Raw genomic sequence first — 16,514 nt, 5'->3', positions numbered from 1 at the left:
GTTGTTTTTTTTCTCGTCAAAAACGTCCGGGGGGGGGGGTTTGACATAACATAACTTCTGTTTTCCAGAAGAATCCCATTGGTCCCATGGGTGCCAGTGTGGAGAGGGCGGGGGGGGGTTATTAACCCCCCCCCCGCCCTCTCCACACTGGCACCCATGGGACCAATGGGATTCTTCTGGAAAACAAACACAACAAGCATGTGTGTGGCATCCATCCAGCATCCCGGTTTCTAGGAGCACACCACTCTTCCGGGAAGGAACTCCTTATCTATGTTGAGGGAGGAGGGAGGAAACGGCTGTCATTGGTTGGAGAAGGGACTTTTAAATAGTGCATCTTGGTACACAAGGGCACCATTTTGGCTTCATTACTGTCTGTAGAAGGTTGTATGTTGAAGGAGTACATTTTAAGATAAGCTAAATTGTATTAATCCAATGACGGGGACATTTTGTCTGTGCAGCATTTAGTGCGAAATATCATACACAACAGATGCTAACTGGCAAATGCGTGCGTAATACAGCAAGGATGGGAGTGTTTGTATGCATTTGTGAAGACGCGCACAACATGTACACCTCAGAACAGATGCCATCGTCTTGCAGCGCGGGATATGGCAGGTGCAGCTCTTGCTGTACCTGCGCCAGCAGAAAAGGTCAAAATTGTCAAGTACTGCACTCTCCCGTTTCCTCCCCGGTGTGTGAGAGCCTTCCAGCTGGTGTTATTAGCACCAGGTTCTAAGCCAACACGACGGGAACATTTGAAGGATGTGGGATCGCTGAGCCTTGCGTTCTACCAGGTTCACGGTTCACCGGTCTCTTTAAAATTAACTTTTACCCGGGACAAGAATGTAACGTGTCATTTCATTTTTTGGCAAGGATTAAAACGTTTAATGGGCAAGCCCTTGATGTGGAGAAATGTGACTGGGAAAAATCATTTTTAAAAGCACACTGCCAGAGTGCTGCTGCAACAGTGTAATATTTATACTTGGGACAAATCAAAGCTGGTGTCGTTGTTGGCAAGTATTTAAAATGCCATACTTGGCAGCGTCTTGGCGTTTCTGCCCAAAAATAAAAACCACGAAATTCCCTTTAGTGATTACCTAATGAGGAGTGATGGAAACAGAACATGACTTTGTTTGACACATGAATAACCCCAGAACACAAAAGTTTAAGTACGCTGACCAACTGACCCGTGACATTGACCAGTGTGTTCAGCCCATGCAGTGATTCGCTTTATCAGAACTGGCTTTGGTCTTATCGTTATTAAAGTAGAAAGGCATGTTTTAAAACTCTCAAAACTGTAAAAAGATTTACAGTGATTGATTGCCCATCAGGTAGTACAGGATTTAAGCATGAAGTTTTCTCCTGCTCCTGCTTAATGGATCTTAATTTTGGACGTTCATCATGCTAAGTTATATTAGTTCCTGGTGATTGATGTGAGCTTATTCTCTTAAGTTTCTACTTTCCTCCTTTTGTGGGCACAACTTTAAAAGTCATTCATTGTTAACATTTCTGCAGAGATCAAATGGCTGCTGTTGCGTTTGTGCTGGGGTACTTAGTCAGATTAAGAGTTATTAATGCAGATAAGTGATTGTGAGGGGGTTTTGTCGGCTCAAAATGTTGTGATGTTCTAAGTGGTCTAATTCTTTTAAAATTAGGAAAAGGTACTTTGCTGTTTTTACAATTAGTTTGTTTCTGCTAACACAGGATAGAAACAGGATTCAATGTAAGATATTATTAGAAATATTTTGTTTGGATGGAGCTGCCAGCAAGAATATTATTTAATCTGGCTTTAATATGCAATAAACAGTTCTTCTTCAATTGCTATCAAGAGTATTACAAATTTATTGTCAAATACTTATACGAGTCTTGGCTTGGCTGATGTGTGGTGGGCTCAAACATAGTGAAAGAATACATTTTGGAAGTTGGTTATTTATAGTATTGTGGAAAAGCCCAGAATGCATTGCAGGTGGGTAACCGTACCAACGACCACAGACTTCACAGCGGCCAAAGCTTGTCTTGTTCATGGCTTTCTGGTGGAAGTCGATTCCCACACACAGTATAAAACTGATCGGCATTTCACATTTTTGATTTCTTTATTTAAAGGGACAGCGCACATTAATAAACACGAGCAACAGAGTTCAACATGTAAATTATGCCAGATTTAGCCATGCCGGCTAATTTCCATCTGTAGTCTGTAGTCCCATCTGTAGTGCCGCATGAAGCTGTGCTCCGCCTGAATGTATTGATTTCCGCTAGTTGTGTTCTCTTTCCATCGTGACCGCCCTATAGTCTATCACAGGTCAGCAGTAATGAGCCTGGGGTTATTAATCGGGCAGTTGGAATATTTAGTGGGCACCAGTTTGAAACTGAGTTACGGTCAATACAGACGCCATGTGTCGAGGGACATGACCCCGGCCTTAAATATAACCCGGGGCCTGTCCGTATCCACGGTGTGATTAAATCATATCTTAATGGGGCTGTAATGAACGCTTTATTGGTCGTGGCAAGTTAGAAGCAGCTACTACCGAATCGTAATAAAACCTGCCGATAAAACTCTGCAGGTTTTATTGAGTGTATCCGTTTAGGTTTATCTGTCCTCGTTGTTAATTTTGTCTCATCTGTTTGGTTTTTGGCTACCAAACTCAACGCCACCGCCCAGATCTCGAGTATACTTTTTTTTATATTGTGACTTGATTGAAGTCGAGTTTATTATAATACACGGGATTCATGGACGACCGCCTCGTATTCAGTCATTTAATGTACTTCCTCCTTCAGCATGTGGGCTATTGTGAGCACAGAGCACGCCACGAACAATGAGCAACTTACCGCGCTCCCCTGCAGTTTTCCATTGGCCCAGATCCTCCCTGGGAGGGGGGGGTGGTGGTGGTGGTGTGTGTGTGTGGATGGCTGTCAGGAGTGTTGCTGTATCAGCAGATTAGTCAATGCACAGTGAAGGGGCCTCCTTGCTCTTAGTGGGGCTTTCTGCGGTGAAGTCAATCTTCAGTATATGCAGGCCTTGGGTTTTATATAGGTCCAGGGGGAGATACAGTAGCACGTTGGGATTGTGTGCAAAGCTCACTAAGGGGAACTCATAATGAAACCTTTTAATCTGATCATAAAGGTTTTTTTTTTATGGTTGATTTCATTATTGGGCAAAGAGTCACCAGCTCACTTCTCAGCTCTGGCGTTGTTGAAAGTCACACTGTGTGCTGACTGCGTTGTGTGGAGGAGATGTATCCCAGAACACTTTGGAGCTTGTGAAGAAATGTGGGGGATTAAGAGAGCGTGCGTGTGTGTGTGTGTGTGTGTGTGTGTGTGTGCGTGTGTGTGTGTGTTTGAGTCTCAGTGTAAATCTTCTTACCAAATCCTCTTTACTTTCCATTGTGGGAGAGCGACGTGCGAATGGAGAAGAAACATTAGCACTTGTGCTTCACATTGCGAGTGAAAGAATAAAGAAGGAGCGGATGAACTGGATTTAAGGGGGCTGGCGATGTGACGTGACGCCGCATACGGGACAGGTACGGCTGGACTCGAGCCCTGGACCCGTTAGAGCTGTGGTCGGTTAACACTGTTCGCTGAAGAGGACAGCTTGCTCAAGATGATCACTTATTGAAACGTTGGTATTTGCCGTGTTCAGACAGGCAGATGGGTTGATCGTGTGGAATCCGGTCCTCACCGGTTCAGACAGCTGGTCTAATGTTTATTTTTTTGTGCCCGCCCTTCCTGCTCATGTATCATTTATAGCCCTTGTTTACATTTAGTTTCTTCAATGAAGTCGTCCGCAGGTCTTTGAATTGCCAGTACAACTCAGTTATTGTGTTTTGGTGAGCCTCTCATCAAACAGATCGTGATGGATGTTAAGTTAGCGATAAGTTAGTACTTTTATATTTAGGTCTACCGCAAACAGAAGTGGGTACTCTGTAATTCTTTTCGTAATGAAGAGTTGCAAAATACAGTTTTGTATTTTTCCTCATTGCCCTTTGTGTAATTAAATGACTGGAGCTGCTACTCTTGTGTAAATCAGTAACCACTTGGAGAATGAGTCATTGTTTATTTATGTTTAGCAATGAGATGGGACGCTCCCCCTATACTCAGCCGCACCAAAGAAAAGTGTTACTTGTGCAACCCACCTGAATCTGTTATTTCACCAGTTTAACTTGGTTAAAATACAATGTTTCCCAGTTAATTTTTAGTCCAAAGCGTCGGATGTTCAGTTCATTCTTGTTAGAGTTGTTCAATATGAGTCAGTTGGTGGATCTTTTGTCTTCTATTTCGTTAGATCTTTCGGGCCTGTATTGGTTTGCAGTAGAGCTGTTCCTAGGGGAAAGGGAATCTTGAACGCGTGTGTCATAACGTAGGACGTGCTAATGGGCTACTCTGCGTCACTAAACTCCTTTGGAGAGATAAAGCGGACCCACCCTTAATGACGCTTGCACACTTGTGGTGTCACCATTACTTTACAGTGGGACCGGTTCTGTTTGCCTTGCTCTCTCCACTGACCTCAGAGGCCGGGCATGATGTTTCCTCGCTCAGCCTTATCAAGGCTGGCTGTGTTGACTAAGGGCTTTAATGTGGCTCTGGAAACGAAGGGAGATGGAAATCCCACCGCAGTGTTTGCAGACAAACTGCCATGCCTCTGCCATGTCACATATGAACTCACCACAAACGATCAACATACTAGACATGGGTTATTTGCGTATCTGTGGTCATCCCCGCCCCCCCCCCCCCCCCCCCCCCCCCCCCCCCCCCCCACCAGTATGGCCCACTGTGTGTCTCCTTTAGGATAATCCCTGAGGTATATCCACCTGTCTCTGGCTCCCTGCAGACCACGTGGTCGCTGAAGGACCTTGGAGGCTTTCCCTCACTCACACGCGCCAATCAGACAAGCACCGGTGTGCTGTATAGGAATGTACGGTCGCCCCTCGGAGGAAGGCCAATGAGCAGGGTGCGACTGAGTATCCTCAGATAGTAGCCTCTACTAGAGGCTAGAGGACCTATATCATAAATCAAGCCTTCAGACGTCTATAGGGCTATTAAAAGCCCAACCGTGCAGTGTTCATGGCCTCTCTGGGTTTGTATTCATGGCCACTTTGGGGTTGTATATTTTAAAAGAATACTGACAAGTAGTCTGTGAAAATGGTGGATAGTGTTGATGCCGACGGTGACATGTTTGGGGACACATTCATGTAGCAAGAGAAGGATGGCTTTTCCTCTCTGCTAAAACCCTCCTAAATAATGAATGTGTTCTACGCAACAGAAATACAATATTAGTTACATACAAATAGTCCTTTTGCGAGAGGCGTTGGTCCGAACGCACTGGAGCCGGTCTGTTCGGTCTTGTCTTCTGGGGATCAAATTACTTCTCGTCAGAGGTTCTTGTGTTTCTTAGAAAACAAAACTCCTCGCTGTGTGGGTGAGGGTTAGCCACCAGATGTCTGTCAGTCGTTATGACGTTATGACGTACGGGATCTGGGTCAGTCGAGGGCCCGGGCGCTGTAATGACGTCCCGGACGTTTCCCCTTCTAATCCGGGCTGACCTATGGCAGGCTGCGAGGCAGGCTAACCCTCCATCGATTGGTTGAAGGCCGCCCTCACCAGGATGGATGGGCTCTGATCTTAAGAGGTGTCAGAAAAGGGCGGGAAAGTGACGGATTGACAGTTGGACGTTACGGCTTTTGACGCGGGAAGTGAATAGTAGACGTGGCCGGTTGCGATGAAGAGGCGAGATTCATATCAATGTCTTTTTGATTGCTTAACGAGTTGGCACGGCCATAATCTACCCTAAACACTTAACGGCTAGCTGTAGCCCCATGGATAACATTAAGATATTTGAAAAGATAGGGGAAGTATTAAGCAACAGGGAGGGTCTGTCAAATATTGATATCACTCCAGCTGGACTGACACGCAGGGCTGCAACTAACTCTGCTCCTTGGCAACCTTGCTCCAGAGCACATTGTGTAAAGGTGCCAGACTGACCATGGAAAGGCCACAGTGCTCGTGTGTGTGTGTGTGTGTGTGTGTGTGTGTGTGTGTGTGTGTGTGTGTGTGTGTGTGTGTGTGTGTGTGTGTGTGTGTGTGTGTGTGTGTGTGTGTGTGTCCCACTATTGTGATGACACCACAGTTGTTCATCCATCATTAATATAGGGTGTCATTCTACCGTGTGGGTGTGGGTGTTGCCTCTATTCCTCCTTCAGTTCTGCTCAGCCTTCTAAAAATGACAAAATGTTTGATGAAAATGTTACGGGAAATTACCATTTCCCGTAACGTGATGTAAGCGGTGTCTGGTCACCCACAAATAGCTCACTAATCATCTCCTTGATTGTCAGGTTGAATCATGAGGTTTGAACTTCAACGTAAGGGGCTTTCTGCATCCACCATAGCCAGAGCTTTGAGGCTGCTGCTGCAGCCGCCTTCGAGAGCCTTACCGTCTCATATAGGCCACTATGTCACCGCTAAATTTAGCTTTGGCACATTGGATGCTCTACAAGGTGATCTGCGATTTGCCCACTGATGAAACAGGAACAAACGACTGTGGTGTGTCTCAGCACGGCCAATGTAGTCATGACTTACCTAGAACCTCTGCAATGCATCATTGTCATACATCTGAAGCTATACCATCAAACTAAGCTTTTGGGTTAGATGTTTTCAATAGCAGTGGCGAGTGGTTGTTGAAGCTTTGCTCTCTGTTGTAGTTCGTCAACCACTTAATCATCTATGAACGGTTGTCATGAAGTAAAAATGATCCTTTTACATTCACATTCAGGCCATTTAGCTTTTATCCGAAGCGACAGAAGAAAGAGAAAGAACAATACATCTCTGTCGGTACAGTAAGGATGTTCATAGAACCAAGTGCCAAGCACTAATGATCACTAGGTTAACCCATTCCCCGTATCCAACAAACATAGGCTAGGATAAGATGCTACACTTGATAAGTACTATTTTCAAGTGCCAGGATGTAAAACATACAAAAAGTGTGTACAGTAAGTGCCAAATTATCAATACTACTTTGTGTGTCTTTCAAAAGGAGGAAATCAAACCGGTCTGGTACTGTAGTTGGAATGTGGAGGGGACTTCTACTGGATGTAAACTTCAGTTGTGAAGTTAAGGAGAGTCATGTTTTTTTTTACAAATCTATTGTCTCTGGTGTGTATAAATTGAGATGGGAGGTACGATACATCTTTAAGTCTTTATCTTGGTGCTTAGGATGCCCCCAAGGGCCAAAACATCCTCACCCACAGGAACAGCCATATTGTTTTCAGCAATTGACCTGTCTGAGGTAGTTATGGTTACCACGTAACTAAGAGAGGGCGAGAGAGAGAGACAGAGAGAGAGCGAGGCCTTTGAGTTCAGTTCAATGAAATACGGAGCCCAAAGGAAAATTGGGGCCCTGGGAAAAGTCATCTTGTTGCTGCACTGTACATACAGCAACGCTATGCTAACAGAGAGACACACACACACACACACACACACACACACACACACACACACACACACACACACACACACACACACACACACACACACACACACACACACACACACACACACACACACACACACACACAGAATCTTTATGTGTAGCAGTTGTTTAATTTCATCTTTATGAACTTTTCATCTGAATGTGACATTTCCCAGGCGGCCATCCGGAAGTCTTTAATGACTTCTTAAGAAGTGGAAAATGCTCTGGGTGGAAACTAGCTGGCACCACTCTCTCTCTGTGTGCCGTGTTTATCTTTTATTAAGGAGTGTTGGGTTGGTCTCCGCTGCCAGGCAAAACCTTTATTCAGCAGCTCACATATTGTTTGGTTTTACCAGGAGAATTGCTGAGAGAAACGCTAGCGTGGTTGTGAGTGTAACGCACTCCTGTTTGTTTTAATGTCTTGTTCTGAAAAAGACAGCAACAAGTGGTATCGTGTGATGTCAGTGTTCTGTCTTTCCCCTTGGATTTAGTTATTTGATTTGAATGCTACCTGAATCACCTTGTTTGCACGCTGTATAAAGGCTTGGGGACTAGGGCATGAGCAATGGGTTTGGAGTTTGGTTTATTCCGTGGCTGTTTCAAAGCCCTTAGGAGCGTCAGTAAAAACCTAATGAAGGCTGTATCCAAAATGTCCTAAAATAATAAACTCGACATAAACTTGACCTGACGTGATAAGAGTGTGGCTGATGCTGTTTGTCCTTCAGCCGCGGTCTCGACCACCGCACGCTGAAGGGCGTGGCCAGGAGTCAGTCGGGCTGCTTATCGTGGTTGACTTGCTTCCCACACTCCAATGATGTATCGTCTGGTAAACATACCAGCTCTGTAACGATGGTTTATGAATGCAATAATGGACTCTCGAAAGAAAGCATTGCATTGGGTTATGTTTTTTAATATTTACAAAGAAATACAAGTGTTACACTTTTACTAACTGTCATTTCAACGGATCTCATAAGGTTTTTCATCGCAGATCAAAAATACTTTACCTACTTGCCAATGCATTTTCGAGTGTCTATGCAAATGTTGCCGTGTGATGTCATCAATAGACCGACTGCCTCGACCAATCACTGTCTTTGATGTCTTTGGATTTAGGGATGTCAACAGGGTTGGGTTGGGCGGAGTGGCTGTGCCACTGCAAAGGCAGTGAATCTGACCTCCCTTGTCTATTTTTAATAAATGGACCATTGCTGGTGGTGTGTGTGTGTGTGTGTGTGTGTGTGTGTGTGTGTGTGTGTGTGTGTGTGTGTGTGTGTGTGTGTGTGTGTGTGTGTGTGTGTGTGTGTGTGTGTGTGTGTGTGTGTGTGTGAATCACACACTCCTTCCTCCCCACACCCGTTTGTGTCATCCCCCCCCATTTGCATTTTCCAAATCTGTGGCCGCAGGCTGAAGGAAGTCGACGTGTTAAACATGCGATGTTGAGTTCATAAGGACAAGCGTTGACGTCGTCGTCACGCCAACTGCTCCCTCGTCACCTTCTCGCCCATTCCCCCCCCCCCCCTGCCTGTCCACACTCATACAGAGACAAGTACAGGCAGTCTCAGAAACAAACCGTCTTGACGAAGTAACTTGGTTTATTTGACGCAGGCGGTCTAGTCTCATGCCATCCGGGCGATCTGTTGAATCGTTTGTCACCGAGACCCCCTACAGCGGGAGACGGTGTCATGTGTCTGTCACGGTGTGAATGGCGTTCAGTTGTCCAAAAAACGGTTGTCAGTTGCAACACACAAATTCAGCGCTAAACGGCATTTCCAAGTCAAATATCACAGAAGAGGCAAGGGTTAGATTGTTGGCTTGATAGCTTAGGTTAAGAGCATTTGTGAACAGTGTTTTTCTACAGTCGTCACTTGTATGTGATAGGATTTATATCAGGGTGGAAATCTGACATCATTTAGTGAGAAAGGAGAGTGGGGAAGATACATTTTCTATTCACAATTTGATGACATTTTATTTTGCTTTTGACCTAAATCAAATCAAATAAACACTGTCTTGTTTTAAAAACGGCATATAATTAAGTGAGTTGAGTTGTATGTCGTCAGATGATTTACGATTTTTATTATTGACAATTTGTTGTTCATCAGACAGGTTGCAGAGAGGTCGGCTCCATCTATAAAATCTCATTGAATATGCAGCATGTGACATTTATTAAAAGTAAACAGACACACAAAAAGACACGCACGCATACACACACACAAAAACAGACACACACAAAAACAGACACACACAAAAACTGACACACACCCACACACATAAAAAGCCACCCAAAAAGACACACACACACACACACACACACACACACACACACACACACACACACACACACACACACACACACACACACACACACACACCCCTGCTCTAGCCATAGTCGGGCTCTCTGTGTTGAACCAAAGCTGCTGGGCCCTAACCCCAGCCGGCCAATCAGCCCAGGCTCCCTGAGGTATCACCGGGTTGTTTGCGTAAGCAGCATGTCCACACCGTACAACAATGGCTCTGCTGTCGAGTGATGGGTTCAAAAACACAAGGGCCCACAATCTCCCCCTGGCCCCTGCTGGCCCCCGACCGGGCCCTCGACCGGGCCCTCGCAGGGCCCTCGAGGTGACGGGTTGCGTCCGTCTTGTCTGATCGGTCTCCTCTGATCTGCTCCATTGTTCCCGCCCGGTGTGTGTGTCAGAGATAGTGTAATCTGTGTGTTGTCAGCAGGGTCTCGTTTTTCTTGCTGATTGCTTAGCGGCGAGCTTGCGTCGTGTGTTCAGGCGTCCCTCGTCTACGGCGCGGTTGGGAAGTGCTGCTGAAGGGATCGGGGAGTCATCTGTTGGCCAATCAACGGGACATTGATCTGACCTTGTTTTGGACGATCCATGAAATACGTTCAGTCATCTTATTGAGTAAAAAGACCAGAGATCTGTTGTTTATTGCCTCAGAGAGGCACTTATCGGGTTGTTGTCCTCTATTGCAGATCATTGTATTTAAAAAATGTGGCTCAAATGCTGTCAAATTTAAGATTTGCTTATAACTTGTTTTTGGTATTTTGCAACTATTAAATGGTGTGTGTGTGTGTGTGTGTGTGTGTGTGTGTGTGTGTGTGTGTGTGTGTGTGTGTGTGTGTGTGTGTGTGTGTGTGTGTGTGTGTGTGTGTGTGTGTGTGTGTGTGTGTGTGTGTGTGTGTGCTGCTTGATGTTCATCGTCTCCTTGTCCTTCTCCCATCCAGGTGTGTCTTGTGTGAAGTCCAGGATGAACGGCTACGACAACCCCCCCCTCGCCCCTGGCACCTTCGGCTCCTACCCCTCCCACCTCAAGTGAGTACCCCCCCCCCCCCCACCCCCCATATCACCGTTGCATTGTCGTGGCCAGTGAGTCCTCCATTTTGAAAGCGATACGTTTGGAGATGGTATCGTAAATGGTGGAAGAAATTTTCTAAAATCTGAAAAGATAACTGAAGACAATAACTGCTCTCACAAGACAAAACGGGCGTCCAGTGTATATGAGCTGAAATCAAAATTGTAAATGCAAATGTGTGTTACAACATTTGTAAACATACTAGGCTAATATTTTCACACTGTGATGGAGGGTGTAGAAACAAATCGTTCACACACTTGGTCAACACCTCAAATCGGCAAATAGTGGCCAGTCTATTTTTTTTTATTTTAGATGAAGACCAACAACAAATGTGCCAGCAAATGTGGCATGGTGGGTAGTTTCTTTCTCACATCTTTCTCCATCAGTGACTGCTACAGAGCTCCTAAGCACCAGCGACCAGCTCTCCCAGCTAACCCATGCATCTCTTAATTTGACCATCCGTTCCTATTCCCACAACTCTGTTCTCTCCTGGACCAGTGTGATAAAAACCCAGTGACCTCTGCAGCTGCACTCACACCATACATTGGTTAAGCGGTTAAAAAACAAAATCTCGCCCCCGCTCTGTGGAAGATAATCTGCACTGCGGGAGTAGTCTTCATGTCAAAGAGTCGATCGGGGTGGCCGTTCTTCGATTGAGCCCAGGTCTGTCTGTCAGCCCTGCGACAGAAGCACCACATCCATTATTAAACGCCCTAGCATAGAGCCCCACACCCGGGAAATGTGGGAAAATATCAAGTGTCTGTTGTCGGTTGTGACGATGGTGTGATCTCCCTCGTGACACCGACTGACCTGCTGCGGTTTCCCGCTCTTTTATCTGCGATGCCCGCGTGCTTAGCAGTTAGGAAAGGAAAAGAGTTTTAAAAACTTGATGTTTAGCTTTTTTTGCAAAGGTCTCTCTCCTTGAATTGATAAGAAACAAAGACAAAAAAACACAAAAAATAACGAATTTATCGTAGGCTAGCCAATGTGACATTGGGACAATCATGAAATTAAACGATGTGGATATTTATTGAGCGGCTTCGTTGAATACTCAAATCTGTTACTCCTAGAGCAAACCCCTGCTTTGAATATCAGACCGTTGCTATGAATTCTATTCCCAACTGTAAACTCAAAGTCGTTGGGTTCTGTATCCCCTCCTTGGGTTTATTTCGCAATAACAAACCCCTTGCTGTGCAATGCGTACAATTTCCACATTTGCTACGGGAAGGTGTGATGTGAATATCCATCCAGTTCATTAGCTTTGTTTGTGTTATTCTCTTTCAGCGGCCATGGCTCCAAATTCCCCGAGCCTCAGGAGAATAAAGCCAAAGTCAAATCCAGTGCCAAAAGTCTGTACGGTGAGTTCATTCCCCTGTTCAAACCTCATCTAACCACTCTAACCACTTCTGTACACCTATTAAGTCTGCCCTCCATTACACAAGAAATATCAACGTCATCAGTGTTTGCTGTTGGTGGGAAATCTCTGCCAGGTCATTGGCTAGAAGACGTAGCTTTTACCGTAGCGTTGACCTAGCTTACTTTCTTCCCCCAGGAGGCTCCCCTGTATGGCTCTCGTATATATAAGTAAAGGTGGTGCGTTATGAACCCCGTCATCGAGTTACCGAAGGGTCGGATAGAGAACACGCACGCACGCACTTTAGCCATTAGGGTGGAGCTGTCGAGGTAAACACGGCGTCAATAGTGAACGCAAACAATGCCACACGCACCCATGCACTGTTTTAGTGTCTGGGAGAATAGGAACAATACTGTGTTAGGAGTGTGTTAGGGGATGGCGCGAGGGCCACATTGGGCTCATTACCCTCAGAAAAACAAAGATTTTTTTTTTTTTTATATAATGGTTTTTGAGCGTAGAACTATAAAAGGTTTGTTTTAGTAGCGTGTTTAAGTGTGTCTGCTCCTAACAAGGTGTGGAAAAACACTTAACATAGATGGCAGTCGGGCTGTTCACCCTTTTAGCGAACTTGGCAGACGATTGCGCTGGCATAAAATACACTTGAGGTGGACTGCACACAAGCCCGTAAAAATGTGAACATTGCTATCTAATCTACGCAGCTTATGTTCCTAGGAAAGTGTGCAAGCAACCAGTGTTTACTGTTTTTTTGGCTGCCCTTAGCCAAAACACCTCTGATTAGCCAAAAGACCTAGCACCAGAAACAATGCAACATTAAACCTATGCACCCAGACATTGTGTTTGACCTCAATCTCTTTCCAAATGAATCTGATGAAGACAACGATGGCAGTGAGAGAGAGTCCAGTTAGGGCTGTGCTCTGTGTAGAACTAGTACTTGCATTGAGAGAGGAGTCGATCCATCGTTTACTTTCTGCGTCACCCGCTGTCATTCCTCAAGAGACACCATTTTAGTCTCTTCACCTTTGACCTCTCCCTGCTCGACCAATCGCAGGCTCTGACGGACCGTATTTCTTCCGGACGTCCGCTAAGCATAAAAAGAGTGAAAGTAAGACGAGTAAGCTGTGTGTGTGTGTGTGTGTGTGTGTGTGTGTGTGTGTGTGTGTGTGTGTGTGTGTGTGTGTGTGTGTGTGTGTGTGTGTGTGTGTGTGTGTGTGTGTGTGTGTGTGTGTGTGTGTCACAAACACACATAGAAAAACAAAATACTCACACACACACACACACACACACAATCTCTTACTTTCTGTGTGGGTGTTTTTTGTTCTTCTGTGTTTAGTTTTGTATGTGTGACGTGCGGTGAGTAACTGTGTACATATTTTTGATGACGTTAATCAAGCGATCCATTTCACTTGCCGCTCATGCGGTCATGGGGCCGTTCAGTACCCAGGAACCATCACTGTTGTTCCTCACCCTCAAGTGGAAACTAAACAGGGGAAGTGAAACTGCAGTAACAGCGCCCCCTCTGGTCGGTGACCGTGTTTTCTCACCGTGTCGGGTCCGGCTGATCACTCACCGCCGTTTGAAAAGCTAGCCCCAGGCTACCCCTGTGATCCAGGCTGTTCTCTCTGTGTGCGCGGTGGTACTCTTTCATGTTCAGGGGAACAATGAGAGAGAGCTGACCGGCCCTGTGCTCTGATCCGGCTCTCTGTCGACCTTTCCACCCAGCTGTAGCCTTAATATCATGTGGGCTGGGTCATTGTTCCGGATTGTAAAGGTAATAATCCAATGACCTCATGACTGTCTACTTAGCCCAGGTACGCGGTTGTCCTGCGAAAAGAGACGGGTTGGACACTATTACAAAATGCAAAAGCCGCAATCATCACAAAGCACCAAACACGGGCTAGGAATAATAAGAATTATGCAGTAACTTTGCATGCATTGCGTAGGTTTAAACCTCTCCGCGGACAACTGGGAGCACGGCCTCTTACGGAAAATCTCCAGTAAGTGGACCACTAGCCCCTCCCCTACGCCCCTACCCCCCCCCCCCCACCCACCACCACCACCTCTCTCACACTGAGCAACCACACCCCCCCCCCCCCACCCGTCAGTGTATCAGCTCGGTGACGCTGGCCTGAGCGGATCCTGAGTCTGTAGATCTCCTCAGCCCCACGGTGTAGCTTGTTTCTAGTGTCGCGTCGTCGTACCCTGTCGTCTCAGACCCTGACCTCGTCGATCACCGTCTTGATTGGCTGAGGGCGATGATTGATGACGTGCGTCTGAAAGGTCAGGTAGTGTGTGGCTTTTTGTGTTGTGTTGTGTGTGTGTGATGTGTGTGGTTTGATACTACAATGAGAACCGAGTTTCACAGTAAAAGACCCAACCGCTCAGTTTACGTTCTTGCAATAGGGAACAATTAAATAAAATCCTCATCCTCCTTTTCTTTTCTTTTTTTTAAAAGAGCAAAGGAAGCACTACACCAAGACCAGCATCAACAGCCTGACGGACACATCCCAGTACCATGTGGAGGTAGGCGGGACCACACACAGACAGACACACGGACAGCAGGGAACACCAATAGGACGGCTGGATGGGAGAGAGCCGTACAATGTCGATTTAGAGGATCGGAACATGAATAAACAAACAAGAAACCCTCCTCAAACCCTTTCCTCCCTCCTTCTCCTCTCCCCCCCCTCCCTCCTCTCTCCCTCTTCCTCTCCCTCTCTCTCCCTCTCCTCCCTCTCCCTCTCCTCCCCTCTCCCTCTCTCTCTCTCCCCTCTCCTCCCCTCTCCCTCTCTCTCTCTCCCCTCTCCTCCTCTCTCCCCTCTCCCTCATCTCCTCCTCTCCTCTCCTCCTCTCTCCCCCCCCTCCCTTCCCCCTCCTCTCTCTCTCTCCCCCTCTCCCCCCTCTCTCCCCCTCCCCTCTACCCCTCCTCTCTCCCCCCTCTCCCTCTCCTCTTCCTCCCTCTCCTCTCCTCTCCCCCCCTCCCCTCTCCCTCCCCCTCTCCTCTCCTCCTCTCTCCCCCCTCTCCCTCTCCTCTTCCTCCCTCTCCTCTCCTCTCCCCCCCACCCCTCTCCCTCCCCCTCTCCTCTCCCTCTCCTCTTCCTCCCTCTCCTCCCCTCTCCCCTCCCACCCCCCCCCAGCACCTCACCACCTTCCTGCTGGACCGTAAGGACGGCATGGTGACCGCGGAGGACGGCATCCGCCGGCTGCGTCTGCTGGACGCCAAGGGCAAGGTGTGGACCCAGGACATGCTGCTGCAGGTGGAGGAGAAGACGGTCAGCCTCATCGACCAGGACACCCAGGTGGGCGGGGCCTGTTAGCGTGTTAGCTTGTTAGCATGTTGGCGTTAGCATGAGCCTAGCATACCAGGCAGCCAAGCATTCCGTATTTACAGGTGGGCGGAGGAGGCCGGGGGCGGAGCCTGTAAGCGTGTTAACTTGTTAGCATGTTGGCGTTAGCATGAGCCTAGCATACCAGGCAGCCAAGCATACCATATTTCCATTTAGGGCATTTAGAAGACGCTTTTACCCAAAGTGACTTACAATGAGTATATTTGTCATAAGAAGTGAGACAATATATCGCTGTCGGTACAGTAAGGATGTTCGTAGAACCAAGTGCAAGTACCAACAATCGCTAGGCTAACCCATTCCCCGTATACAGCAGTGCTAGCTGGAAGAAAATGGGCTATCTGAGACACATCAGTTATTCTTCCAACCAACTTTTTAAAATTACTTAATTATTTGTTTTCATTGTTTTTTTACTTGACAACATTTGTGCAACTAGTCAAGCGTTACCCCAGATGGTCGGGTTCTGACGTTAACAATGTTTTTTAAGTGCGTTAAAGGTAGATCGCTCTACCAGCCTACCCAGTGGAGCGCAGCAAACGTTGCTCATCTAGCCGTCATACATCTAGGTGGACACGCCCACTTGTGATGTCATAAAAAGCAGATTTTCCAAACAGCTTGTATAGTACGGTCCCTTTAAACGTTGTATTGATGGTAGCCCTGCTTGCGTGATGGACTGTGGGCACCACCGCGGTTCAGGTGTGAACCTTTAATTCCCCCCATGTGGACGACGTGTCGTGGCTTGACTCTGTTGTTCCCTCCGCGTTCGGCGGAGCAGAAGGAGCTGGAGAACTTCCCCGTGGGGAGCATCCAGTCGTGCCAGGCGCTGATGAACGCCTGCTCCTACGACTCCATCCTGGCGCTGGTCTGCAAGGAGGCGGGCCAGGCCAAGGCCGACCTCCACCTCTTCCAGTGCGACCACATCAAGGTGTGTGTGTGTGTGTGTGTCTTCTTGCACGCTATCCCTCTTTCTCTTGTGCTGTAGCTCTAT

At 46.9% G+C, this 16,514-nt stretch overlaps 1 protein-coding gene across 11 annotated transcripts in view; it reads left to right on the top strand.

Annotated features, from left to right (window-relative positions):
* The window catches only part of eps8a (EGFR pathway substrate 8a, signaling adaptor), a 40,775-nt gene that overhangs the window by 6,919 nt on the left and 17,342 nt on the right, over positions 1 to 16,514 (top strand). For 8 of the 11 annotated variants that reach the window (XM_030353143.1, XM_030353144.1, XM_030353139.1 and 5 more), the window contains exons 2-7: positions 10,683 to 10,770; positions 12,095 to 12,168; positions 14,126 to 14,179; positions 14,638 to 14,705; positions 15,320 to 15,481; positions 16,302 to 16,451. In XM_030353143.1, coding sequence (XP_030209003.1) covers positions 10,706 to 10,770; positions 12,095 to 12,168; positions 14,126 to 14,179; positions 14,638 to 14,705; positions 15,320 to 15,481; positions 16,302 to 16,451 — 573 coding nt within the window. In that variant the 5' untranslated portion in view covers positions 10,683 to 10,705. Of the gene's footprint in view, positions 1 to 3,308; positions 3,516 to 10,682; positions 10,771 to 12,094; positions 12,169 to 14,125; positions 14,180 to 14,637; positions 14,706 to 15,319; positions 15,482 to 16,301; positions 16,452 to 16,514 lie in introns of those variants that run through there. The other 3 variants (XM_030353146.1, XM_030353137.1, XM_030353145.1) reach the window with 2 other exon arrangements.

The sequence above is a fragment of the Gadus morhua genome, chromosome 4 (genome assembly GCF_902167405.1).
Source record: "Gadus morhua chromosome 4, gadMor3.0, whole genome shotgun sequence".
Classification (NCBI taxonomy): Eukaryota; Metazoa; Chordata; class Actinopteri; order Gadiformes; family Gadidae; genus Gadus; species Gadus morhua.
This window is presented reverse-complemented; position numbering and strand designations above follow the sequence as displayed.